The sequence below is a fragment of the Miscanthus floridulus genome, chromosome 15 (assembly GCF_019320115.1).
Source record: "Miscanthus floridulus cultivar M001 chromosome 15, ASM1932011v1, whole genome shotgun sequence".
Lineage (NCBI taxonomy): Eukaryota > Viridiplantae > Streptophyta > Magnoliopsida > Poales > Poaceae > Miscanthus > Miscanthus floridulus.
Genome location: NC_089594.1, coordinates 8,011,288 through 8,036,693, shown reverse-complemented (window position 1 = coordinate 8,036,693; position 25,406 = coordinate 8,011,288). Strand labels below are relative to the sequence as shown.

At 43.6% G+C, this 25,406-nt stretch overlaps 1 protein-coding gene and 1 pseudogene across 1 annotated transcript; both read left to right on the top strand.

The window, feature by feature from the left end:
• The first annotated feature begins 166 nt into the window (after positions 1-166).
• On the top strand, positions 167-25,406 carry LOC136506545 (putative disease resistance RPP13-like protein 2; annotated as a pseudogene).
• On the top strand, positions 16,159-16,872 carry LOC136506546 (uncharacterized; the record flags this gene model as incomplete). Its single annotated transcript, XM_066501459.1, has 1 exon — positions 16,159-16,872. A coding segment is annotated over exon 1 (714 nt), but the record flags the coding sequence as incomplete, so codon positions are not given.

Genomic DNA, 25,406 nt, shown 5'->3' with positions numbered 1-25,406 from the left:
AACGCGATTAAGCATTTAGTTGTTTCCACGCATGCGCGCCACCGTAGCGCGTGTGGTGCATATCGTCTACACACACAAACATAAATGTGTACGTGAATGCACGCCACCGATCAAGCATTCACGTACGTTCCCAGCAGCGCGTAGCTAGCAGCTAGCTCGGAAGGAGATGGCGGAGGCGATCATCGGGCCTCTGGTTGGGAGGCTGCAGGAGGTGGCCGTCGGCGAGGCCCGGGCGCTGGTGGGGGTGAACGCCGACATCCACCGGCTCTGGGACAAGCTCATGTGGCTGCAGGCCTTCCTCCGCGAGGCCGACACCAGGCGCCGTGCCATCACCGACGAAGTCACCAGGGTCTGGACGCTGCAGACGCGGGACGCCGTCTTCGACGCCGAGGACGCCCTCGATCATTACCATCTCCATGTGGACTTGTCCAGGTATATACCCACCCACCTTTATAGTCGTCGATCCGTAGCACACAGCTTTAAGTAGTATACCAACAAGTTTTTGTTATGAACGACGTATAAGAATATGAAGTAAAGAATCAAGCCACAGAGGAGACACACGATTTAACGTGGAAAACCCCTCCGATGTGAAGGGGAAAAACCACGGGCACCAGCCAGCAACAATCTCACTATCTCAAGAGTTTTAGGTTACACGCCTATGGCGGCTTACAAGAGAATCAAGTCTCCACGAAACCCTAGCAAGGGTGTATATACCGTACCAAGTTTTGGGTTACACGCCTATGGCGGCTTACCAATCCGGCCCAAGCCTCCGGCGACGGGCCTCCGCTTCGCTCCGTCAGAAGCCCGGCCTATATCCTGGAGTGAATTTGGAACAACTCCAACAGTTTTGCCAAGAACAACTACGACTTCGGATGACGGAGATAGTACTCCCCCAACCCCAATGCAAGTATGTTAGTCCCCATCAAGGTCGTGAAATACTTCCTCCGTTCCAAATATAAAACGTTTTAGCTAGCTTCCCTAAATACTACAGAGCTTTCTCTATGCAGTCAAAATGTCTTATAATTTGGAACGGAGGAAGTAATAGATTGGCGATACACTACCACAAAAACGATTCTAGAAGACAGCCTCTCTAATTAACATGAAAGGGCTATGCATATCTAACAATTACACTAGATAATCATATAGAGCAGTCTGTTCATGATCCTACAATCCACAAAATTGATGGCCTTCTTTCTTTGTTTCTTAGTTGCTTTATCTTGCATACTGTTCCTTTTTATGCTGTTAATAAATTCCTGTAGAGGCTCCCACCCGTCCAGTTTCGTAAAAAAATGATGGCCGAATGGTTGCAACAGATCAGACAATTGATGTGGAGCAAATCTGAAATAATATACCCTTTTCCCTTGTAATATCTCTACATTTTTATTATGAACAGTGCTTCTTTTTATATTTGCTCCAGCTCCACATAGGTTCACAAAAATCTTCTCTAGTTTATAATATGCTCATATATGCATTCTGAAGGTACCCAAGGTGGGCTCGTCCTACTATGATATGTCTTGAAACATTCAAAACTCAAGTACGCATGAGACGCGGCCTATCTACAAAAATTAGAGCCATCAACATGAGGCTTGATGGCATCATTGAAAACAAAGAAAAATACAAGATAGAGGATTATTCCAATAAGAAGACAGATGTGACATGGAAACCTTCTACCTCAACATCTATACGTTACACTCATAGAAAGTTGTAAGTAGACAGATTACCTTTTGTACTTAACTATATTCTATAGCTGATTTCACTTGTGTCATTCCTATGGTAGGGAGTAAGAAATCACTACTTATGTGACAAGATCACTATTCTATAGATTTCTTTCCTACAAATAATCCAATAGAGATGAATTATTTGCCTTCCAACTTCCGTCGTCTTGCTTTTTTTAGTAAAAAATTGAAGAATGAAATGGGTGAATGCCACATTCACTTACATTTCAGAATAATTTTGTGCCTTACTTGATTGATAGGGCACATTAATTATGTTGTCCTGATCAATGGGATAGATAGATAAAAAATCTCGTTTAATTAAATTGAGCATAATTCCTATCTAAGGAAACACACACCATAGTTCCCCCGGTGAGTACCAATGGAGGATCTTACTCTTCTGGTGGGTTATGTCTCCAATATATTCTCTTAAGTACATTGGTATCATCATATAGTCGGTGTGATGTTGTGCCACATAGTCTTGAGACGACTTAACAGGCAACTCATATAATGTGTAGTCTTTAGGTTGTCTTGTGTTAATTCCAAACAACCGCCTCTTTCCCTCAGTCCCCCCCTCCCGTCGTCTCTCATCCACATCATCCAAAATCCAATGTGGTATTGGATGAGACAACATATATATAAGACTCCTTACACTTACCAATCACCAATGTACTTTCCCTTAGGTGGTAACAAACTAATTTTTGTGTGGTGGTTGAGTTGTAAGGGTGTGACTTAGCCACTATGGTTGAAATTGAATGGTTTTAGGAGTTCATTTGTAGGCATGTGATAGGAGCATTCGTGGGTATGCGATTGTGGTATGTCGTGTACTCGTGTGGGGAGGAGAGTATTACGAGCAATGTCACCATTGTAACTGGTCGTGCAGCAATAGTTTTCTTATAAAGTAAAGAATTAACTATACTTTTAGAACATTAATAAGAGCTTTGAGAACTCTAACATGATTCAAGTTTCAGAAATATTAGACTGATTGTTTTAGTTCATTTTAAAGTTGAAACTTCAAGAATTCAAAAATATGATTCTTAGGTTTCAAATATAAGATTTCAAGTCTTAGAAAGTTTCAATGATTAAAAAGTTTACAATGCAAATTATTTTTATTATTAAGTCAGGATAGTGATATATTTAGGGTTCCCAGGTGGTAATATCCCCGCATCTAGTAATTTTTTTTCATTATATCAAAAGCAGATTATTGCAACATATATGTTTTAGATCTAGCTAATCATATGATCTCATGTAAACTCCTAACTGTGTAGTAAGAAGGTTCTTGATTTCGATATGATATGGTGTCTTATCGGCTAGCTCCTAGTCTTTTTTGCAATCTAAGTTTGACCTCCCCTGTAATGTACCCCACCTAATGCGTTTATAGTTGGTTAAGGGGAGATATGTTATACACAGAGTCCCAAGTGAAACAGTTTGGATCATACTTTTCAAAATATTTAGCAATGTTTCCTTGTCTAAGGATATCTTTTGTATAACGCGACTAATAGCCAAACTACCTACATGTACCTTGTTTTTCCTACCATGAAAGTTGTTTATTACCAGTAATAATGAATATGAGGGTATGCCCAATAATTATTAGGTGGGGTTATATATGCTTTGGATCTAGAGCTAGATAGTAACACAAAAGACACAAATTTAGATGGGTTGGGGCCCTCAGAATGAGTTAATACCATATATATGTCTCGTGTTTGGTGGTTTATATTGCTTGTTTTTGTATGTAGATGTGGATGTTTTCTAGCGTCTATTGGCTCTGTCCTAACCTAGGGACCCTACATGCCTTATATAGTTTGGGGGTAGGGTTACATGGTCGATTTTCTTTCCTAGTTGGATAAGGTATGGTTCCTATTGATATAGAATCCATTTCTCAAAGTAATGGAAGTCATTCTCTTATAGGAAATGGTTCAAAAATCGCTATTCCACCTTTTAGGTTAAGGTATCATGAAAAGTGATACATGTGAAGATCATGTATTTCAGTCATATTCACATCCATTTTTTGAGTCCATGATATAACTACATTATATTGGATGGATCTTCCACCTACTTAGCTAAGAAAGAATAGACGCAGAGGTGGATAATAGATCGATATGAAGATCATGAGCTGGTGCATAATGAAGCTGCTAGTACTCGTGAATAACCCCTTCATTCCCTAATCCAAGATTGGAGAAAGAAGATCTAAGAGGGGCCAATAGAGAATAATTCAAATAGTTAATTAAGTTTAGAAGGCTATTCCATAATTGAATTCCGATAAAAAAATACTTAGTCTCTTAAACAAGACATTCTAAAACTTAGAGAATTCTAGTCATTAGGATTTCCTTTTATATGAAGTAAGCAATATTTGTCAAAAAAAAGTAAGCAATATTTGAGAATTTCCTATAAATATAGATTTTATTTGGAATTCAATCAATCAACTATGAAACAAGAGAGCTCTTTTATTTTCACAAAAAGAAATACAAAATTAACAAAAATAGATATAAAAATGATTATAAACTAAAATGAATCAAACTTGTTTGGTATTTTAATAATTTTTAGCTAATAACTAGATAACAAAATTCTTTGAACCTTTTGAATTTAAGCAACTAAACCCATTCTCAATTTTGGAACATGAAGAGATATACATGCTAGTTATCTCAAAGACGACTTCAGGTGTTCTAGGTGGCAATACTACTGACCCTAGACCAGCCCTAGTTGTGGTAGCCACAACGTAGTCCCTTTCAGGGTAATTGTTCGCAGATTTTTACGATTATAAGTGAAAATTGAATAGTCCAGTTTCATAAAAAAAGGAGGGTTCAGTTTCTACAGGAAGAGCCACGAGTTCATCGGTTATGATATATCCATACATTGATGTGTACTCAACTTTTGCGCCAACACATGGGTTCTTAAAGGCAGCCCATCGCTACTAAAAAAGGATTTTCGGAGAGTCCTTCATTAATTTATTCATAGGTAGCGATTAACTTCCATTCAATGGGTCCAAGGACCCATGCTACCTCTGCGAATCGATTTATAGAGGCAGTGTGACGGCAGTCTTAAGATGCATGCCTCTGTATTGTGCATGTAGTGTTATAAGTGGCATCCCTTCTCGCTTTTATTTACAGAGTAACTTTAGCTGATCGAGGCATATATTGACTGAAAGAAGTGGAAAATGATTTTCATTTTTTCTTAAGAAATATCGATGGGCAATGGATAGATTGTATTTGGCACTATGTTTGATTGTCAACTTACTCTTCAGACTAAACTTACTGGGACTAACCACTATACAATGGTTGAATCTCAGGGATGATGTCCACTGATTCAGATGCGCTGATATATGTGGAGGAGCACAACCAATTAGAGGAAGCCCTTGTTAATAACTTAACTGAACACCAAGAGGGCAAAGAACACTATCCAGTCATGATCACTGTGTCCGGAGAAAGTAGTATTGGCAAGACAACTCTTGTGAGAGACATATACAAAAAAATGGAAAAGAAGAAAGTGTTTGAAGTGCAAGCCATGGAAAGTTTTGCGCCTTATTTGACTGCTCCCAACATCCTTCAACAAATTACTCAGCAACTGACACAAGACGACACGAATTGCCCTAAAGAATTGGCATAGGAGATGCTGCAAAATAAATTGAAAAATAAGAATTACCTGCTCGTGATAGATGGTGAAGTCAGTGGTACTGAATGGAAGCACTTTTTGACTAGCATCCCAGTTGGGCCTAGGGGTAGTAGAGTAGTGCATATCACACAAGGTAAACCAGAAGAGCCACCTAGCAGCTACCATCATGTCACCATTCAGTTAAAAAAACTGACAGAAGATGCTTCCATGTCATTGTTTCGTCGGAGGCTACCTAAGGAACTGCAAGATAAAAACCTTAAGAAGTACCAAAAGAGTATTTTCAAAATCACCCAAGGGTTACCTTTGGTGGTTGTTCTTTTATCAGGTCTTAATGCAAACCAAGGTGTTCCCAAGTGATTGGGTGAAGGTTTTTCACTACCTTAAGTCCAAGCCATCAGCGAATCTTGAAAGCATGCTGTCAGTTTGCTTTGATGATCTTCCACATGAGCTAAAATGTTGCTTCCTCTACTTTGCTGCGTTGCCAACTAACACTACAATTGAGGCACGTAGCTTGGTATTTATGTGGGTTGCAGAGGGATTTCTAAGTTCAAAGGGCAGGAAGACAATGGAGAAGATTGGCTACATCTACCTATCTGAGTTGATTAATCGGAATCTTGTCAACCGAGTGAAAAAAAAACTCGACCGGTGAGGGAAGAACCGCCCTCACGGCAATGTCATAGGAAGGGACCGTATGACCCCGGTCGAGAAAACCCCCGAACCCTGGCACATACCCCGAAGGGCCAAGTGAACCGGGACAGATCATCAGGCCGGACGCAGCCAGAAGGCGCACCGTAGCCGATGCAGTCACCAGGCTCGCGTGCACAGCGAGAGGATTTTTTTGGGTGCGAGACCGGAAATTCGCTTCCTGTGGGAATCAAACTCCGGCCGGTAGCCTCCAACCAAGCAAGGCCTGCCACCCGAGCTAGGCTCGGTCCGCCCTGTCAACCGAGTGAAAATGGATGATGATTCTAGTTTCAGGAGTACGTCGGTCACAATCCAAAACAAAGTCCATGACTTTTTGCAGATAGAAGCACAAGAAGCAAGCTTCATGGAGCTCCATAGCCATGATGATATTCCTACATTAACTAGTGCTCGCCGCCTCTCTCTTTAGAACTACACTGACAAATATGCTATCCTACCCCATCCATTGCCAAAGCTACTGTAACACCCTAAAATTTGCATGGTTTTAAAATAGGAGAAAATAATTTAATTATGCATTTTGTGAGCATTGAAATTTAGAAAAATAATAACTTTGTTAAAATTAAAATCAAATATAGGTCTACATACATGTTTATGCATTCATGCTGTTGCATATTTGTTCTTGTGATGACTGTATTTGAGCAAAACTTCAAAAGGATTCAAATTAGATTTGAATTTGTATTTCAAAATTGGTTTGGAAAATTAGTTCAGAAAAAGAAAAGAAAAATTTACCCTCTCCCTAGCTTTCAGCCTAGCTCGGCCTGTTTTCCCCACCACGCGTCGCTCTTCTCCAGCGGTGGCCCAGCAGACGGCCCAGTTTCCTGCCGCGTCGCCGCGCCCATCTCACCCATGCCTTGTGCCGCTGATGAGCCAGCCCCGCATGTCAACCGCGTCGTCTCCTTCCTCCAGCTCGTGTCCGGCACGGACACTGCTCTGCCACTGCCGGAAGTCCGCGGCCGCCACGCCTCACCCTTGCCTTGAGCTCCAAGCTGCTCCTAGCCATAAATACCAAGTGCCCGTGGCTGTGCCTCCCCATCCCAAGCTTTGAAGCTGCCTCGCCGAGACGCCAAGCCACGCTAGCCCTAGCCGCCACCGCCGAGCTCAATCCACCGAAGCCGCGCACCGCTTCCATCCGCTCCGCGCCTTGGTAAGTTACCTATCCGAGCTCGCCGTCTTTTCCTCTTTCTCCTGGTGCCTTCGGTTTGTTTCCTCGTGGACCGTATGCCATAAATCACTTGCACCGCCCACCTACGGCCATGGCGCCGCCGTCGGAGCTCGCCGCCGACCTTGCCGGCTGTTTCCCTCCCCCTCCGATCTAATCTATGCTGTTCAATCATGATCCAACGGATCAAATCTAACCATTCCCCTCCGCCTGTCGTTTTGCAAAAAGGCCCTTATAATTATTTGCATTTCAACCCACCGTCCCTATGATTTTGTTAAGAGACCCCCGCTTTCTGGAATATTTCGTCCACAGTCCCTGGTTCGGTTGAAAATCCAATTTTATTAATTTAAATTCTAAAATCAAGTTCCATCTATTTACTATTTTGCCACTAATCTTGTTTTAGCCATAAAATCTCCGTTTCAACTCCGATTTGATCCGTTCAAGTTGCGTTAGGATCATAATTGAGTAGTCTACATGTTCATACTACTGTTAAGCATGTTTTCAACTTTTAAAAATTTAGGATAGATTGAATCTATTATTTTACTAAAGAAAATCTTGTTTAATCCATAACTTCATCGTTTTAGCTTTGATTTTTGTGATCTTCGCGTCTATGTGTTCATAGGGAGACGTACATTTGTTTTACAAACTTTTCATCTTGACTTTATGCTAGTTGGTATACTGTTCTAATCTATAGATTTTGTTTGCTACGCAAGATTGCTTCTGGATGCTTGTATATTGTTGTGATTATCGAGTATAGACGGTGAGCAATTCGTGGGTGATCAAGAGTACTACTTTGACGAGCAGGAACAGCAGGAGCACTTTGTTCAAGGCAAGTATAGCATGGGATTATCCTTGTTTCCTATCAACTTTAATACATTTAATTCATATTGCATGTGTCACCTTGATAGGGATTCCCTAGAATTGAACTTATACCTTGTGTCCTACGGAGATATGCATTGGGTAGCTTTGCTAGTGCTTAACTAAACCATGATCTTGTAACTTGACTAATGGTATATGTAATAAACATTAAAATATGACTTTTTAGCTACTTGGAAACTAGGGGGCCTGGAGTGTTTAGCTACTTTCTAAATAGCTTCAGATTCCTCTCCCTAAGGACTTATCTGTAAGTGATCATCTGGGACTTATAGTATAGCTGTGATGGCTACATGACTCTAGCTTTAGCTCAGTATGAGGACCTTTTCTAGCTTGTTAGTGGTTACCTTTATAGGCATAAGAATGGCTTGACGAATCGGGTATAGGACATCCTCTACTCCTATGTGTATAGCCATGATGGAATTGTGCCATTCAACATGGGGGTTCCTATATCTGTTTGTCGAAGTGAATCTAATGGCCCTAACTTGTTAGATTAATCTTTGAAAGGCTTCATAGTGAACCCTGCCTACTCACCTTGGGAGTGTTTCAGGAGTAATGAACCAGTTACGATACTCACACACTGACATAGATCCTTGCTTCAAGTTGAGGAACTCTTCTTGCTTAAGTTCTACCTCACCTAACGGAATATGATAGGACCTAAAACTTCTCCTTGAATTCCTGACCAAGTGATAGCAGGACCATTGTTGAGACGCCCATACTCAAATGACTCCCACCAATCTTGGGCAGTTCCTTGCAGTTGACTAGAAGCATAAAGCACCTTTTCATGGTGGTCACACTGAGCTATGTCCAATTGTCGCTCCACAGCTCTAAGCTAATCATCAGCTTCTAGTGGTTTGCTTGTATGAGAGAATGTCGGTGGGTGTCCCTTCATAAATTCACCACACTTGTCAATAGGTGGCATTTGATGTGGGTTGTTCAACACATTTTGAGCAATAGACTGTAATAACTTGAGTCTGTGTCATCAAAGATTGCTCTATAGATGGGGAATTGGATGGTGGTGGACTAGAATTGGTAGGATTCCTTCTAGCACCTTGTAAAGCACTTCTCCTGATAGCAACCATCTGTTATCAACATGTATGAATTAGGACTCTGTCATTCATAGCATTCTTAAATGTAGCTTCAAGGGATGGCAAGATAGGATTGATAGTATGAGAGACAAGACAAGACCCCACCACAGAGATAATTGATGCTTCCAAATGAATAACTAGAACGCATGAAACTTCATCTGGCTAATTCTTCAACTTGGCTACCCCCCATAAGAAAAGATCAAACAGGGTAGCTTGCACCTTCTTCTAGATGGATTAACTAGCATAAGGGCATCCTGACATCCCAAAGAAACTCATGTGCAAAGGTGTGAACAGACAACTCAATTTCACTCACGGGATGGGAAAATAGTAGTGCAGTAAAATAGCCATAGCTCTCATTCTGTTAACCCAATAAAGTTGTAGCTTATATCGTTCAAAAGCTTATCAAATCCTCCACAACTTGCTTATAGAACACTTTTCCAAATTCTGCAGTTTAGGTAGTCAAAAATAGTGCACAATAGAAACTGCTCTAGATTTTAGACAGCGCGGTTGCATCGTCCTGTGATTTTCATAATTCCATAACCAAAATAGATATGAGGGCGGTTCTTATGGTCACAGAAAATATTGAAGTCTACTATTGTCTAGAATTTTTCTCATGATTTTTGGTCATCGAAGAATAGATATATAAGCCGAGAAAATAGGTTGCTCCGAAAGACAAGATAGAGGAAATAGGAGAAACCAAAACCCAACTATTTATTGCACTGATCCTTATACCTTAGGCCTATAAACTAAATGAAATTGTGGGAATACCTAGCAAGATCATTGCAATCATTACAAAGATTCAAAACAATCATAAGCATAATGACAATTCAACAAAACAATAAAGGCGCACCATTCAATCATTGACTCAACTTGCGATACTATTGTCCTCATTGTACTAGGGGTGACAATCCTAAGACTCATCTTCAGATTACGCAAGAAGGTGGTGAGGAACAGTTCTAAAAGCATATCAAACTAAGGAGTGAAGATGAGAACAAAGACTTTAAAATATGCACCAAGGTAGAGATGAATAGCAAGGGTAGAGATATAGTAGAGAAAAAATATCAAGGTTCATAGAGCAAGGGTTTTTGTAGCAACTTCTAAACCTTTGAACAACCAGTTCCTACGAGGCTTGCATCCTACAGTCAACATTGCTCTGATGCCACTTTATAGAACCCGGTTTTAAGGACAAAACCAGATACACACCATATGTGAGCCCAGAAAGTCAAATCTCACATATAGCTACAAATAAAGGTAATATCAACAGACAATGCTTGATATATAACATATCTAGTATAAAGGATATAACCTTGGACAGCAAACAGTGGAAAACAACTTTGATCTTCAGGTGAAGACTCCAATTCCATAGGGACAACTGACTGGTTGATCACAAGCATAATTCCTCCAAACTCTAGCAATCTGGTACCCATCCAGGATTTTTCCAAAGATTTAAAAAGTAAAGCAAGCATAAGTACATGTCGTACTCAACAAATATATCATGGGGTTCATGAGGCTCAAAAGGCTGACACTGGTTTAACTGCAATTAGCTTTTAATGAGTCATGATTTTAGCAATGGAGTAGCAACAAGTTTATCACAAGCCCATGTAAACACATGATCATGTAAACATGAATAATAAATAGCATAAACAGTAATCATTAGTGAGCATCTTCAACATTAGTATCATCAATGTTCATCATCTATTCCATAAGGGTTCTAAGGCCACTGGTGACCATAAGCATGGCTGTTATAACAATTTTACACTCTACAGAGGTTGTACACTCTCACTGTGCATCGTGATTTACCCTTTCGTCCGAGGTCACAAGCCGCTTAACCCACTACCAAGGAAGGTCGGCAGGGTTCACTATGAAGCCTTTCAAAGGTTCGTCTAACAAGTTAGGGCCGCTAAGGTTTCCCCATCAATAAGCATGAACCCCCCTCCAAGGAGTGACTAACAAAATATCAAGAAACCAAAGTGCACCTCTTGGTAGGCCGAGATCATACCTGTCGGAGCCCCTCTTGCGCCATAAAGGTAACCACTAACAAGCTAGAAAAAGGTCCTCATACTGAGCTAAAGCCAGAGCCATGTAGCCCTCACAGTTGTACTATAAGTCCCAGATGATCACTTATAGATAAGTTCTTAGGGAGAGGAATCTAGAACACCATAAAATAGCCCAATGCTCTAGCCCCCTTGTTTCATGTTGCTAAAAAGCATCTTTTAATGTTTATTGCATATACCATTAGTCAAGTTACAAGATCATGGCTTTAGTTGAGCACTAGCATCATACTACCTAATGCAATAACCCATAGGAATCAAGGAATCCAGGATATCAAATAGCTAGGAAAATTACTACGGTTAAAATGATATTAAGGTGAATAACCCATAGGAATCAAGGAATCCAGGATATCAAATAGCTAGGAATCAAGGTAGACACATGCATATGATTAAAATGATATTAAGGTGAATAGGACAACAAGGAAGATCCCATGCTATACTTGCCTTAAACTTTGATTCTTCTTCAAGTCCAAAACTTCAAAGATCTGCTTCTTGATTCACCACGTATAGCTCACCGACTGGACATGATCATAAAGCACCACACAAGCATCCACGCAATCATACACGAAGCAAATAATAGATCTAAATTAGAATAGTACATCAACTATAATAAACAACAAATAAAAAGGTTTTAAAGATGTTCTACATATTGCTACGAACACACAGACGTGAAAAAGCTCGCTAATCGGAGCTATAACGAAAAAGATACAACAACCGAAAGATTTACTTTATACGTGGAAAAGAAAACTATAGTCTTTATTTATTTTATAAAAGTATATATATTATATTCTATACAAATATCTAAATCATATTAAGTCAAATTAGTTTTGATTTAGAAACCCAAGAGAAAGCTAATCTTACCTTATTTAGAAAAGATTGGAGTGAAAAACTTAAGTTGCTTTTATTCGAGAATAAGGAAAACTATAAACTCCATTTATTTGAATGATTATAAAAAATATATAAGATACTTCAAAGAATATCTAATTGTTTTAAACCAAATTATATTAGTATTAGAAATCCAACATAAGATTAATCTGATTTTATTTACAAAAGACTAGTGAAAAACCCTAATTGCTTTTAATTGGGAAAGTAACTACATATAGATTAATTACTATTTTATTCAAAAGCTTTAAACATGTTAAACAATGCTATTAATACATAGATTATGTCGTTACGAATCTAACGCATCTTGAACGGGTCAAATCAGAGTTAAAACGAAGAAGATATATCCTACAGAAGGTAGTGGCAATTTTGTAAATAGATGAAACTTAATTTTCAAATTAAAATAAATAAAATTTGATTTTTAAATATGCTAGTGGACCGCGGGCACTAAGAGGAGAAAGGGAAGAGGCTAAAATGGAAAAACCAAGGGCCTGGATTTAATTATTTTCTAAAGAGATGGACGGTGGGTTCTATATCATAGATCTGCAGGGGCTTCTATGCAAAAGAGCAGCAGCAGCCGGCGGTTGACCTGGTCCTCGGTGATGTGGCAGAGCAGGGTTGGCTGGAGCACGTGACCCGGGTGCGCTGTGCTGTGGACTGGTGACAGTGAACCGCGTCCACGGGTCTTGGTGGACCGAAGGGGTATGCTGGGCTAGGGATCTAATCGTGGCCGTCTATTCTTGGATGGACGGCTGAGAAAGGTTAATGGGGATGGGGTCACCGGAGCGGCTCTTCCATGCGGTGGTGCCATGGCTGGTGATGACCAGAGCTCGCTGGAGCTCGGTGAAAATAGCGCAGAGGCCATGGTTAACCATACGAAGAACACCGAGAGGCATATCGGAGAACAGCGTGCTCATCTAGGTGTTCTCGATGGCAGAAGAGGCACGGAGACAATGCGTGGTGATGGCGAACGATGGCGCTAGGTTTTTGGCTCGACACGGCGGCGCTATGAGGTGGCGGTCACTCTGGAAAGAGATAGGGAGGGCGGCGCGGTGCGGGCATCGGTATTTAAGGCGGGGAAGCTTCTTGGAGCGAAAGGCAAGGCAACGCGGGGCGGACAGGGACTCCATCGGCGGCAGTGTCCGACACGGATACGACATGAGGTAGAAGACAGTGCTGACTGATATGCGGGCCCGAGGTGTCCATGACAGAGTGAGAGAGAGGACGGCGTCTGCGCACTACTGGGCCACGGGGTGCGCTAGGCCGAGAGAGAGGGAAGCGACACTGAGGCTTAGCTGGGCCGCGCGAATGAAGGGAAAGAGATGGGCCGCGCGCGAGAGAGGGGAAGCTGGGCCGACCGGGCTAGAAGAGGATTTTCCATTTCTATTTTGTTTTCAAAACCAAATTCAATTATGAACCAAATGCAAATTCAAATAGAGTTTCAAATATACTTTTCAACTCAAATAAAAAGAGAAATTTTGGTAAGTTTTCCAAAAATAAATTTTACAACTTTTTAAAGTCTTTTTATTTTCAAATTTTCTTTTCTTTCAAAACCATTTTTAATTTCATTTTCAAAAGCATTTTGAATTCATTTTGAATTTTGGATTCAACCACTCATTGCTATAAATCAAATGCACCAGCATGTATGCACAACCATGTTGCTACACCCTATGATGAGTTTTAATATAATGAAAAGTATTCTTTTTCCTATATTTCTTGAGCATAAAATGCTTAAATAAATTATTTTAATTCTATTTTCAAAAGTATAAATTTTAGGGTGTTACAAGTACTACTTTGACGAACAGGAACAACAGGAGCACTTTGTTAAAGGCAAGTATAGCAAGGGATTATCCTTGTTTCCTATCAACTTTAATACATTTAATTCATATTGCATGTGTCACCTTGATAGGGATTCCCTAGAATTGAACTTATACCTTGTCTCCTATGGCATATGCATTGGGTAGCTTTGCTAGTACTTAACTAAACCATGATCTTGTAACTTGACTAATGGTATATGCAATAAACATTAAAATATGACTTTTTAGCAACTTGGAAACAGGGGGTTGGAGTGTTTAGCTACTTTCTAAATGTTTCAAATCCCTCTCCCTAAGGACTTATCTCTAAGTGATCATCCGGGACTTATAGTACAGCTGTGAGGGCTACATTGCTCTGACTTTAGCTCAGTATGATAATATTTTCTAGCTTGTTAGTGGTTACCTTTATAGGCGTAAGAATGGCTTGATGAATCGGGTATAGGTTAGCCTCTACTCTTATGTGTATAGCCATAATGGAATTGTGCCATTCGACAAGGGGGTTCCTATATCTGTTTGCTGATTGAATCTAATGGCCCTAACTTGTTAGACAAACCTTTGAAAAGCTTCATAGTGAACCCTGCCAGCTCACCTTGGAATTGTTTTGGGAGGAACTTACCCGGGCATATGGGTATCACGACTCACAGTAAAAGTGTACAACCTCTGTAGAGTGTAAAACTGGTATATCAGTCGTGCTCACGGTCATGAGCGGCCTTGGACCCTTATGGAATAGATGATCACTAAGAATTATCTGTTTATGCTATTCATTATTTCTGTTTACATTGATCATGTGTTTACTATGGGATTAAAATAACTTGTTGCTACTCTTATACTAAAATTGTGACAACTAAAAGCTGAATGCTGTTGACAGGATTTTGTTTAATTTTTTATTTCGCCGAGTGCCAGATCGGGGGCACTCGGCAAAATACTTTCTTTGCCGAGTGCCCCGGATCTGGCACTCGGCAAAGAGGTTTGAAATATAAAAAAAATCGGACACACGCACACACACCACGCACACACCACACACGCGCGCGCGCCCGCCCCGCCGGCTCCCCGGCTCGCGCTCCCGCGTGCCTCAGCCCTGCGCCCAACGCGCCCACGCGCCCGTAGTAGGAAGGAGGAGGAGGTAGGAGGAAGAGGAGGAAGGAAAGGAGGAAGGAGAAGAAGGGGAGGAGGAAGAAGAAGAAAGAGAAGGGAGGAGGAGGAGGAGAGGAAGGAGAAGGAGGCAGGGGAGAAGAGAGGAGGAGGGGAGGAGAGAAGGAGAAGGGGAGAAGAGGAGAAGAGGAGAAGAGAGGAGAAGAAAGGTGCCGCCTCGGTTCGTCGACCCTCACACCGTAGCGGTCGTCCCCGTTGTCATCGCCGGCCCTCGGACTTCGCATTCTCGCTGGCAAGGTATGCCCTAATGTTAGTATTAGTTAGTAAGTAGTAGTGTTAGTAGTAGTAGTTAATTAGTAGTGTTAGTATTAGTTAGTAAGTCGTAGTGACAGTAGTAGTTGTAGTTGTTGTTCATAGTTTTAGTGTTAGTAGTAGTTATTGTTGTATGTATGTGGTTGCTAGCCTTCGTGCCTATGTTTGGTATACATGTGGTTGTTGACCTTCGTGCCAATGTTTTTTGCAGGTTTTGGGAACCTCTCCGTGCATGGGAGGTGCTGCCGAAATTTTCAATGGAGTCTAACCATTTGCCTTTTCTTTGCAGGACGAGGACCGTTGGGAGGCACTCGGCGACCCCGATCGTCTTCATCGGCGTTGCGGTTTTGCCTGCACCGTGTCGCCTCGCCACTGCAGCGACTCGCCACCGCCCCACTAGCCTGACCTCACTGACAACCTAGGTATAACCCATCTTCCATACTTGTATCTCGTGTAACCCCAGTTAGGCGTCTCCCATCCGAAAGAGATACGGTCGTTGGTATGCAGATCTTTGCATACCAAATTCCGTACCTGTTTCGGATTGTCCACGTTTTTTGGACAGCCCACGGATGCATAGATGGGTTGGTTTCTGTGGCCCGCTCCTGTCCGAGATAGAGTTTCGGCACCACCTCCTCGTTGTTCTCCTAATACACAATCTCCCTGCCAGGACGTGTATCGGGAGAACAGCGGGGAGGTGCTGCCAAAATTCTGTCTTGTATAGGAGCGGACCATGGAAGCCAACCTCATCTATGCATCCTCGGGTGGGATTAGGACCTATCCTTCACCTATTAGATGTATAGTAGGAATGCCTTGTGGATTTACCTACAGTTTTTATTACTCGCTTACATATGCATGTGCCAGAGGATGGATAACCGTGAGTGGATGTACACGGGCCACGCAAGTATGACCCCAGAATGGATGACCAAGACCAATGCTTTCCTAGAGCATGCATTTGGCGAGGCTGCTAAAGGGTCAGCCCGGATGATGTGTCCGTGCAGCAGATGTGGCAACAAGAAAAGAAAAATTAAGAGGCTCGTGGGGGAAGATCTTATCAAGTATGGATTCACGGCAAACTATACCCGCTGGATCCACCATGGCGAAGCCAATCGTATTAGAGAGGAGGTGGTGAGACAGCGTCTCGAGGATTATGATGGAGATGGCGGGGTAGCAGACTGGATGGATGACATTCAGCAGGCACGGTTCGGTGAAGGATTGGAGGAGAAGCCGGAGGAAAGCGCAAAGGCGTTCTATGATATGTTGTCTTCAGCGCAGAAGCCCTTGCACGAAAAGACAATGGTATCGCAGCTGGATGCAATTGGACGCATCATGGGGTTGAAGTCGCAGTTTAGCATGAGTCGGGACAACTTCGATGGTATGTTGGCAGTTTTTGGATCCCTGCTTCCGGAGGATCACATACTGCCGAAGAACTTGTATGAGTCACAGAAACTTCTTCGTGCACTTAAGATGACGTATGAGCAGATTCATGCTTGTCCGAATGGATGCGTCCTTTTTAGGAAAGATCACGAGGGAGCAATGCACTGTCCAAAGTGCAAATCCTCTAGGTACCTGGAGGTCGACACTAGTGATGGCAAGAAGGAACAGCTGAGTATCCCTACGAAGGTCCTACGGTACCTTCCTTTCATACCGAGGATCCAACAGCTATACATGACAGAGGAGTCCACGAAACAGATGACATGGCACAAAAATGGCAAAAGGTACAATCCGGACAAGATGGTACACACATCGGATGGCGATGCCTGGACCCATTTCGATGGCATACATCGTGTTAAAGCTAAGGAGGCTTGCATTGTACGTGTAGCATTGGCAACAGATGGGTTCAACCCATATGGATTGTCCGCGGCCCCATACACTTGTTGGCCCGCGTTCGTGACACCCCTGAATCTCCCCCCCCCCGGTGTCATCTTTCAACCCAAGAACGTATTTTTGTTGCTGATAATTCCTGGACATCCGGGGAACAATATGGGTGTGTTCATGGAGCCTGTGTTCGATGATTTGATCGATGCTTGGGAAAAGGGGGTACTGACATACGACCGAGCTACAAAGAGAAACTTCACAACACATGTGTGGTACCACTACTCCCTGCATGACTTCCTGGCGTATGGCCTATTCTGCGGGTGGTGTGTTCACGGGAAGTTCCCATGCCCAATATGCAAGGCAGGTGTGAGGTTCACTTGGCTGAAGAGTGGTGGCAATTTTTCTTCATTCGACCAACATCGTCAGTTCCTCCCCCTTGACCATCCATTCAGACGAGACATCAAGAACTTCACGAAAGGTGTTGAAGTCACCGATCCTGCACCTCAGATGATGACCGCTGCCGAGATCCGCGCTGAGATAGAGGCTCTCAAAGTTGATAAAGAGAAAGGTCGTTTTGATGGATATGGTCAGTACCACATGTGGACTCATAAATCAGGCTTGACTAGGCTTCCCTATTTCAATGATCTTCTTCCACACAACATTGATTTAATGCACACAGAGAAGAATATCGCCAAGGCGCTTTGGGGAACACTCATGGACACAGAAAAGTCAAAGGACAATGTTAAGGCAAGAGTGGACCTAGCAGCACTGTGCGATAGACCAAAGCAAGTGATGAAGACTCCCGCGCCTGGCAAGAAATGGAAAAGGACTTCGGTCAATTTTGTTTTGAAGAAGGACCAAAGGAGGGAAGTATGTCAGTGGGTTCAGTCGTTAATGTTCCCTAATGGGTATGCGGTGAATCTGAGGGGAGTGAACGTGTCCACTTGCCGAGTGTTAGGGATGAAGAGTCATGACTTCCACATATGGATTGAGCGGCTCCTTCCAGCGATGACCAGAGGTTTCGTCCCTGAGCATGTGTGGCGTGTCCTGGCAGAGTTGAGCTATTTCTTCCGCCAGCTTTGTGCCAAGGAGCTATCTCGGGCCGTGATTGATGACTTAGAGAAAGTGGCACCTGTGTTGCTCTGTAAGATGGAGAAGATCTTCCCACCCGGCTTCTTCCTCTCAATGCAGCATCTGATTTTGCACCTGCCTCACGAGGTACGAATGGGGGGGCCGTGCAAGCCCGTTGGTGCTATCCAATCGAGAGATGTCTAAAGGTTCTTCGGAAAAAGTGTAGAAATAAAGCTAGAATTGAGGCATTCATTCTTGAGGAGGTGTCAAACTTCACAACATCATACTATAAGGATAGCCTTCCCAGCGTGCACAATCCAATCCCTCGTTACAACACCGACGAGAGGTCATCAAATCTCAGCCTTTTCAAAGGTCAACTTGGCATGGCAAGCGCTTCGAGCACCAAGACCTTGCAGAATGATGAGTGGCGCACTATCATGTTGTATGTGTTGTTGAACCTTGACAAAGTGAACCCTTATGTGCAGTAAGTTCTCAATGAGCTTGTTACATACGCCGTCACTATCGTCTATCTATCCAACCCCCTTGTCTCTTGCTTTTTCAGGGAATTTCTGAATACATACTGGACAGGAAATAGGGATCCTTCCCCTTAAGAACAAGATAGTCTTCTCAAAGATGGTGTGCCCAATTTCATTTCATGGTTCGAAAAGAAGGTACCATCTAATTTACATCATTCCATCTATGACATCCCACTTTGCTCCTACAAGCGAGTAATGATCTATCCGCCCTCACCTTACAGGCACGTACGGATGTGGAAATGGATGAAGAGTTGAAACAGGTTGTCAAAGGCTTCCCCTATAGGGTCAAGTCATTCACCGTATATGACATGAATGGCTATCGCTTCCACACAAGAAGCCACGAGCTCAGTCGGCCCAATCGAAAAACCACGAATACTGGAGTTCGTATGCCCGGCACCGATGACCGCGACTACTACGGCATAGTCGAAGAAATATATGAGCTCAACTTTGAGCTTCGCGGAGGTCATTAGCCAGTCATATTCAAATGCCATTGGTTCGATCCCAATGTCACGAGAAGAGCCCCTGAGATTGGACAAGTTGAAATTCGACAAGATTCCCTCTATCAAGGAGATGATGTCTATATTGTGGCTCAACAGGCCACGCAAGTTTATTATCTTCCATGGGCGTGCCAAAAAGATCCCACTCTTGAGGGTTGGTACCTTGCGCAGTTGGTATCACCGCATGGCAAAGTGTCTGTCCCAAACGATGAGGATTACAACTTTGACCCAAACACATATACAGGGGAGTTCTATCAACCCGATGGGCTAGATGGCACGTTTGACATAGACATGTTTTCGCTGATGGGCATGGAAGTAGACAATGACATTGATGAGGATGATGGAGATAAGGATGATGGAGAAGAGGTGCAAAATGCCAAAGACTTAGCACTGCTTGAGCGATTACGGTTTGGCGTTGCCATTAATGACAACGATGGAGATGAGGCAGAAATGTTAGACAATATTGATAGTGATGACGACACTTATGATCCGGCCGCTGCCGATCCTGAAGATTATTTCTAATTCATGTAATACTATATTATTATTATTTTCTAGTTATGTTTTGTTCATTTTGCATCTCTATATTTGTCTATATTGTGCTAACTGGTTTACTCTTTGTATTTACAGGCACTCGACAAAATGCCGGGCGAAAGGCGGACCTGGACCTGCAACTCGCTCTATGCGAGGATGACTCAGGAGGCGGAGGCGGAGGCAGAGGCGGGGGCGGAGGCGGAGACAGAGGCGAGGAGCCATCCGGCCCGCCGCCCCCACAGCCGTCCGAGGAGGGCGGTGCAGTCGTCTGCCGTCCCCCCACCCGAGGAGGACCGGACGACGACCACTAACGACGAGGACCAGCAGCTTGCCCCCCAGACAGGAGGGGGTGACACTTCCTCTAGGGGGTGGCGGGGGGTGACACTTCCTCTGGGGGTGGCGGGGGGTTCCACTTCGAGCACCTCATCGGTACCGTACTTGCGTGGGTCCTCGTAGCTCCCGGCGCGGCCGATCCTGTTTCAGAGGAGGCCGGTGATTCATCCCAAGGGCGACAAGTATCCGTTCATTTTGCATCTCTTCTTGTTCATATGCTGAAAACCAAACTGCGGACTAACAATTCTTCTTACTGACTCCTGTAGGAACTGGGAACTTGTGTCTGAGGGCGATCATCGGCAGTGCAATGGGATCCTCAGCGGCCTGATCCGCCTGCACTACCCTGGTTTGGTCACCCATGCCCAGGTTGAGTCACCTCCCTAGACGTGGGACCACTTCAACTCCGCCGTGGACGCTGTGTATGGCACCGTACAGGAGCGGATCAGGCGTGAGTTCTGGGTGAGTCTACATCACACTACATTGCTCAATACTATGAATTCATTAGACGTTCTTGAAATAATGAAAGGACACATGATGTCTGTATGCAGGACTTCTTCATGTTGGAGGAGGGGCATGACCCCGCCTGGGTGACAAAGGTGCAGGACAGGGCATGCAGGGGCCGAGTCACGGACCTGTACTATGAGGCGAGGCTGCAGTGCCACATAAACCACTCGTGCGATGTCCTTGGTCGGTACCCGGGGAAGAGCGAGGCCAGGACCATGACACTCACCAGGGAGCAGTACCTCGCAGTAAGTTATAAAACATTGTTACTGACTCATTCCATAAAGAATAGGTAGCCTTCATTTTATATTCTAACATTTCTAATACTTGATGGCATGCAGATGTGTCCTTGGTGCGCCACCCATAGAGACTGTTGGGCGGCCATCGTGGACAAGTGGGTCTTCGATGAGTGGAGGGAGAGGCACGCCCTCCGTCGGGAGTGCCGCCTGCAGATGGGTGGGCCGGCGCACCACCAAGGCAACCGGCTCCTCAGTTCGTACGCCTAGGCCTGGGTACACGCTACGCACTTATTTATTTATTTGTTCTAATGCTCAATTCTCATTACTTCTAATCGTCTTTGTGTTTTCCTCACAGTCCCAGTCGCATGATGGCCAGGAATGCAATGAGTTCATGGCGTACGCCATGGCACACAAGGGCAAGGCGATAGCCTCGGACACCGTCTACAACCCGGAGGACGGGCCCGAGGCGTACAGCAACACGAGCATCCACAGCAAGCTCACCGACTACGCCTCGGCGGCCCACGAGCGGCATGGGGAGGACTTCGACCCCGCCACCCAGCCCCTTGATACCGACCTCGTGATGAGGCTCGGAGGAGGGAAGCAGCACGGCCAGTACTGGATGGCCTCCAACATGGTCGACTCGACCTCTGTGCCCAACCTCGCCCAGATCCGAGCATAGAGCACGAGCTCCTCCGTCCCCATTCGACCTCGGTAGGCGAGCACACTGCAGCAGATGGCGGCACTCCAGGTTAGTTCTATTTCATTCGCCGTTCATTACTTTTACACATGTACATTGCATTTGCATTGTTTAAACGTTGGTGATTGAATATTGTAGGCCACTGTGGAGAGGATGGAGGCCGAGAGGGTCGAGAGGGAGAGGGAGAGGGCCCAGAGGGAGGCCGAGAGGGCCGAGTGGGAGGTCCTAAGGGCCCAGAGGGCGGCCGAGGCGCAGAGGATGCAGGACATGTTCTCATTCATGTCGAGCCTCGGCACCGCTCTCCCGGGTGTGGTGGTGCCCCAGTCGCTGCTCGCTCCAGTTGCGCCTCCTACTCCTCTGGCTCTAGGCACTCCGGTGAGTATATATATATGGTTGATCAAGTCCTTTAGCTTGTGTAGATACTAATGAATTCAATTCTCCTTTGTGCAGCAACAGTCGTCGGGTTCGAACCCGACTCCTTCGCCTCAGCACACACACCCCGGCTGGACAGGTCCACCACCGCACGGAGGTGCCCCTTCAGGCTGTTGAACCTGTGTCAAGCTTTTTGAGCCTCATGAACCCCATGTTACACTTAGTTGAGTACGACACGTACTTACGCTTGTTTATTTTTATTATTTGGATAAAAATCTTGGATGGGTAACAGATGGCTATGGTAATGACGACTTTCCTGATGATTACTAGACTTATGGACAACCAGTTGACATCCCTGTGATATGAAGCTTCCGCGAGAGATTTTTCTTTATACTTCTGCTACATTTATGTGAAAACTATGTCTTATTATTTTTAATGTAATAAACACTTGTGATGATACTATCTATAATTTGTCGGCTTATGTGTGTGACTGATCTCTAGACGTACATAAGATTTTGCATCTGTTTACACCAGAATTTGGAACAAGGATCTCAGAAGCTCGAGAGCTCCCAAAATCATGTCAGCAAGGGATCAATTGTGTGCAGATCGAAACCAGCTGATTCGGATGCAGTATTAGAATCGGCTTTCTTCCGATAGCGCCAGCAAATAATGATAGAATCTATGATTGGCGCTGGGACGAGACACGCTGGGCTCTACAAAAAGGGAAAGATTAGAGTCGAAGTTATCTTAAAATTAGAAATGTTTTCATTTTTTTTGCCAAAGATTGTAACAAATCGTGCTCATGTAGGATTCATGTTTAGACTCCTGGTATAAATATCAAACCCCGGCTATTGTAGAACACACAATCAATCAAATACAAGTCAATTTACTTTTTCGGCTCCGGCCACCCCTTAGGAGTAGGAGTAGAGTAGATCTCGGCGAGTTCTTCAGCGAGTATGACTACATCGATCCGGTCGACCTCCACTACTTTTCTGTAAGTACCGTCATGGTTTATACCTCTGTTCGTATGGCTGCATCGATCCGGTCGACCCCCACTATGACTCTGGTATGGGCTAGTTATAGACTCTTGTCTAATTCAAGTATGGCCTGTGTGATTCTGCCTCACACCCCACTACTTGAATTAGATCAAGGTCAAGTTATCGGCTCTACCTTAGAATGGCAGTCTTTGGTAGATTCATTAAGTTACCGATATTGCTTATTGCTTTCATTATTTATCTAATTACAGCAATATCACTCTGCCCGATTGAGATTGATCTAGATCGGCCTTATATCTTGTTTGACTCATCGCTTGCCCGAGTTACGTTTTTATCGGCTGTTTTATATCAATCTTAATCGTGCATAGCGTGCGGTTAAGGCATGTTCGATCTTGAGTAGATCTGTTGGTTAGCGAGAACCATTCCATGGCCCGTCATCATGGCCTGTGGGATTCTGCCTCTCACCCCACTGTTGGCACCGTGGAGTGGGGATCGTTAGTTGGTAAACCCGTTCCTGAGAAAGCTTGACCTTAACTGTGCGCTATGCCTGAATCGGCTGTTTAGCCGATATCGAGTGCTTTCACGAACAGTTCGCATTATGAGATCATTGAAGTAGGGATAAGTTGAAAGATATGTTAGCCCCATGATCTTATTATTGTATTATGGCCTGCATGATTCTGCCTCATGCCCCACTGATATTAGTAATAAGTTAGGGTCGTCGAGTCTATTGTTGTTTCTACGGCCTGCATGATTCTATCTCATGCCCCACTGGTCATGACGATAGATGAGATCTAACATGTCCATTAGATTTATTTTTATTAAATGGTTAAGTGGTGCTGAATTGTTTCTTTATATAAAAAGGGGTTCGATTACTTGTAATCATTGGCTCAGTATAAACCGATCATCATTGATATCTTATTACCATTAATTAATATTTGTTTAAATAATATTTATCCTGAATGATAACCGATTCTTCTTATACAACCCCATGAGCTTTAATTGATTTATTCTTATGAATATGCTGAAATCGACTATTTAGTCGATCTCCTCTCATATCGGCTCTCAGAGCCACACATTCGGGACTGTCTGGCAACACCGGCACGTTCCACCCTTAATTACTGATGAGCTTTCTCTCCTTCTCAATTACAGGGTCAAATTGACTGGCATGTCTCGGGAGGATTGCGCAGGATCGACCACCCTTGCGCTGAAGCTAGGCGGATCTGCTCCATCGAACGGACCCTTCCGGATTGTTGCGTGTGTCCTCGGCACAGAGACAAAAATTCTGTGTCGACAGCATCCCATTTTATCCATAAAATCAAGTATGACAGCTACGATCCATCTTCTCTCAGTTTGAGCAAGAGCCTAATAAAGGTGACCAGGGGCACAGGTCCTAAGGAAGTCGGGCATATATGTTTCATTTATCTCAATGAAGGGCAATCTCTAAGATGAAGAAAGACATCAGATATCACATCAAGGAACTATTTCATGGATCTGAGTTTCTCCGTGTCATCAATCTGCAAGGCATTGAGATTGGTGAGACTTTGACAAGTGCAATTGGCAATGTTGTGCACTTGCAGTACCTTGGCATCACATCATGTTCACTGAAACATATCCCACGGTCCATCGGAAGACTCACTAGCCTCCAAACATTGGATGTGAGGGAAACTAATGTCCGAGAGTACCCAAGGTCCTTTTGGATGATTAAGACCCTGAGACATGTCCTTGGTTTTGTCCTCAGACTGCCCAAGCAAATTGGCAACTTGAAGCAGCTGCATACACTTGACTCCATAGATCTTGAAGAAGTTTCGAAGGAGCTGACTTTGGAAAGGACACTAGGAGAGATGGTCCATCTTGAGTTCTTGTCAATCTGGCATATCTCACATGTCAATGTGAAAGCTCTTTCTGATGCTCTAGAGAAACTTGAGAGCCTTAGGACCCTGATCTTAGAAGGTAAAATTATTCCTTCAAATGTCTTCACCACCGCTTCACTCCGACGTGTCAAGTTTATGTTCCTAAGTGGGGATCTGGTATATTCATCTGATCTACATGGTAGTGAATCCTTTTGTCTCCCTAATCTCATCATGCTTTCTCTGGAAAAAACATATGTGACTCAAATTCATTAGCAAGCTGTCTGAGCTGCCATTTCTTGCCACCCTTGCATTGTACCCTGGCCCGTACAAGGACAAGAAACTTGTATTTGCTTCATCCAAATTTCCACGCCTCAAAAAGATCAAGATGATTGTCATGGAAGTGCTGGAGATTGTTGAAGTTGAGGTGAGCATGGTTCCTGAGCTCAAAGAGTTGGAAATTCACTCCCCATTCACAAGTTTTTATCATGATATTGACCTGGGTAATGACAAGAAACGTTCTCAAAAAACAAGGATCATGGTTGATCTTAAGAAAGAGAATAATTATGTTCATGAAGAAAATGATGATATGTCTGAATGGTGGATGATATTCGCATGAGTCATGGTAAGGTAAAATTGGCACCCACCGCAGCAATGCAAGTATTATATATAGATTAA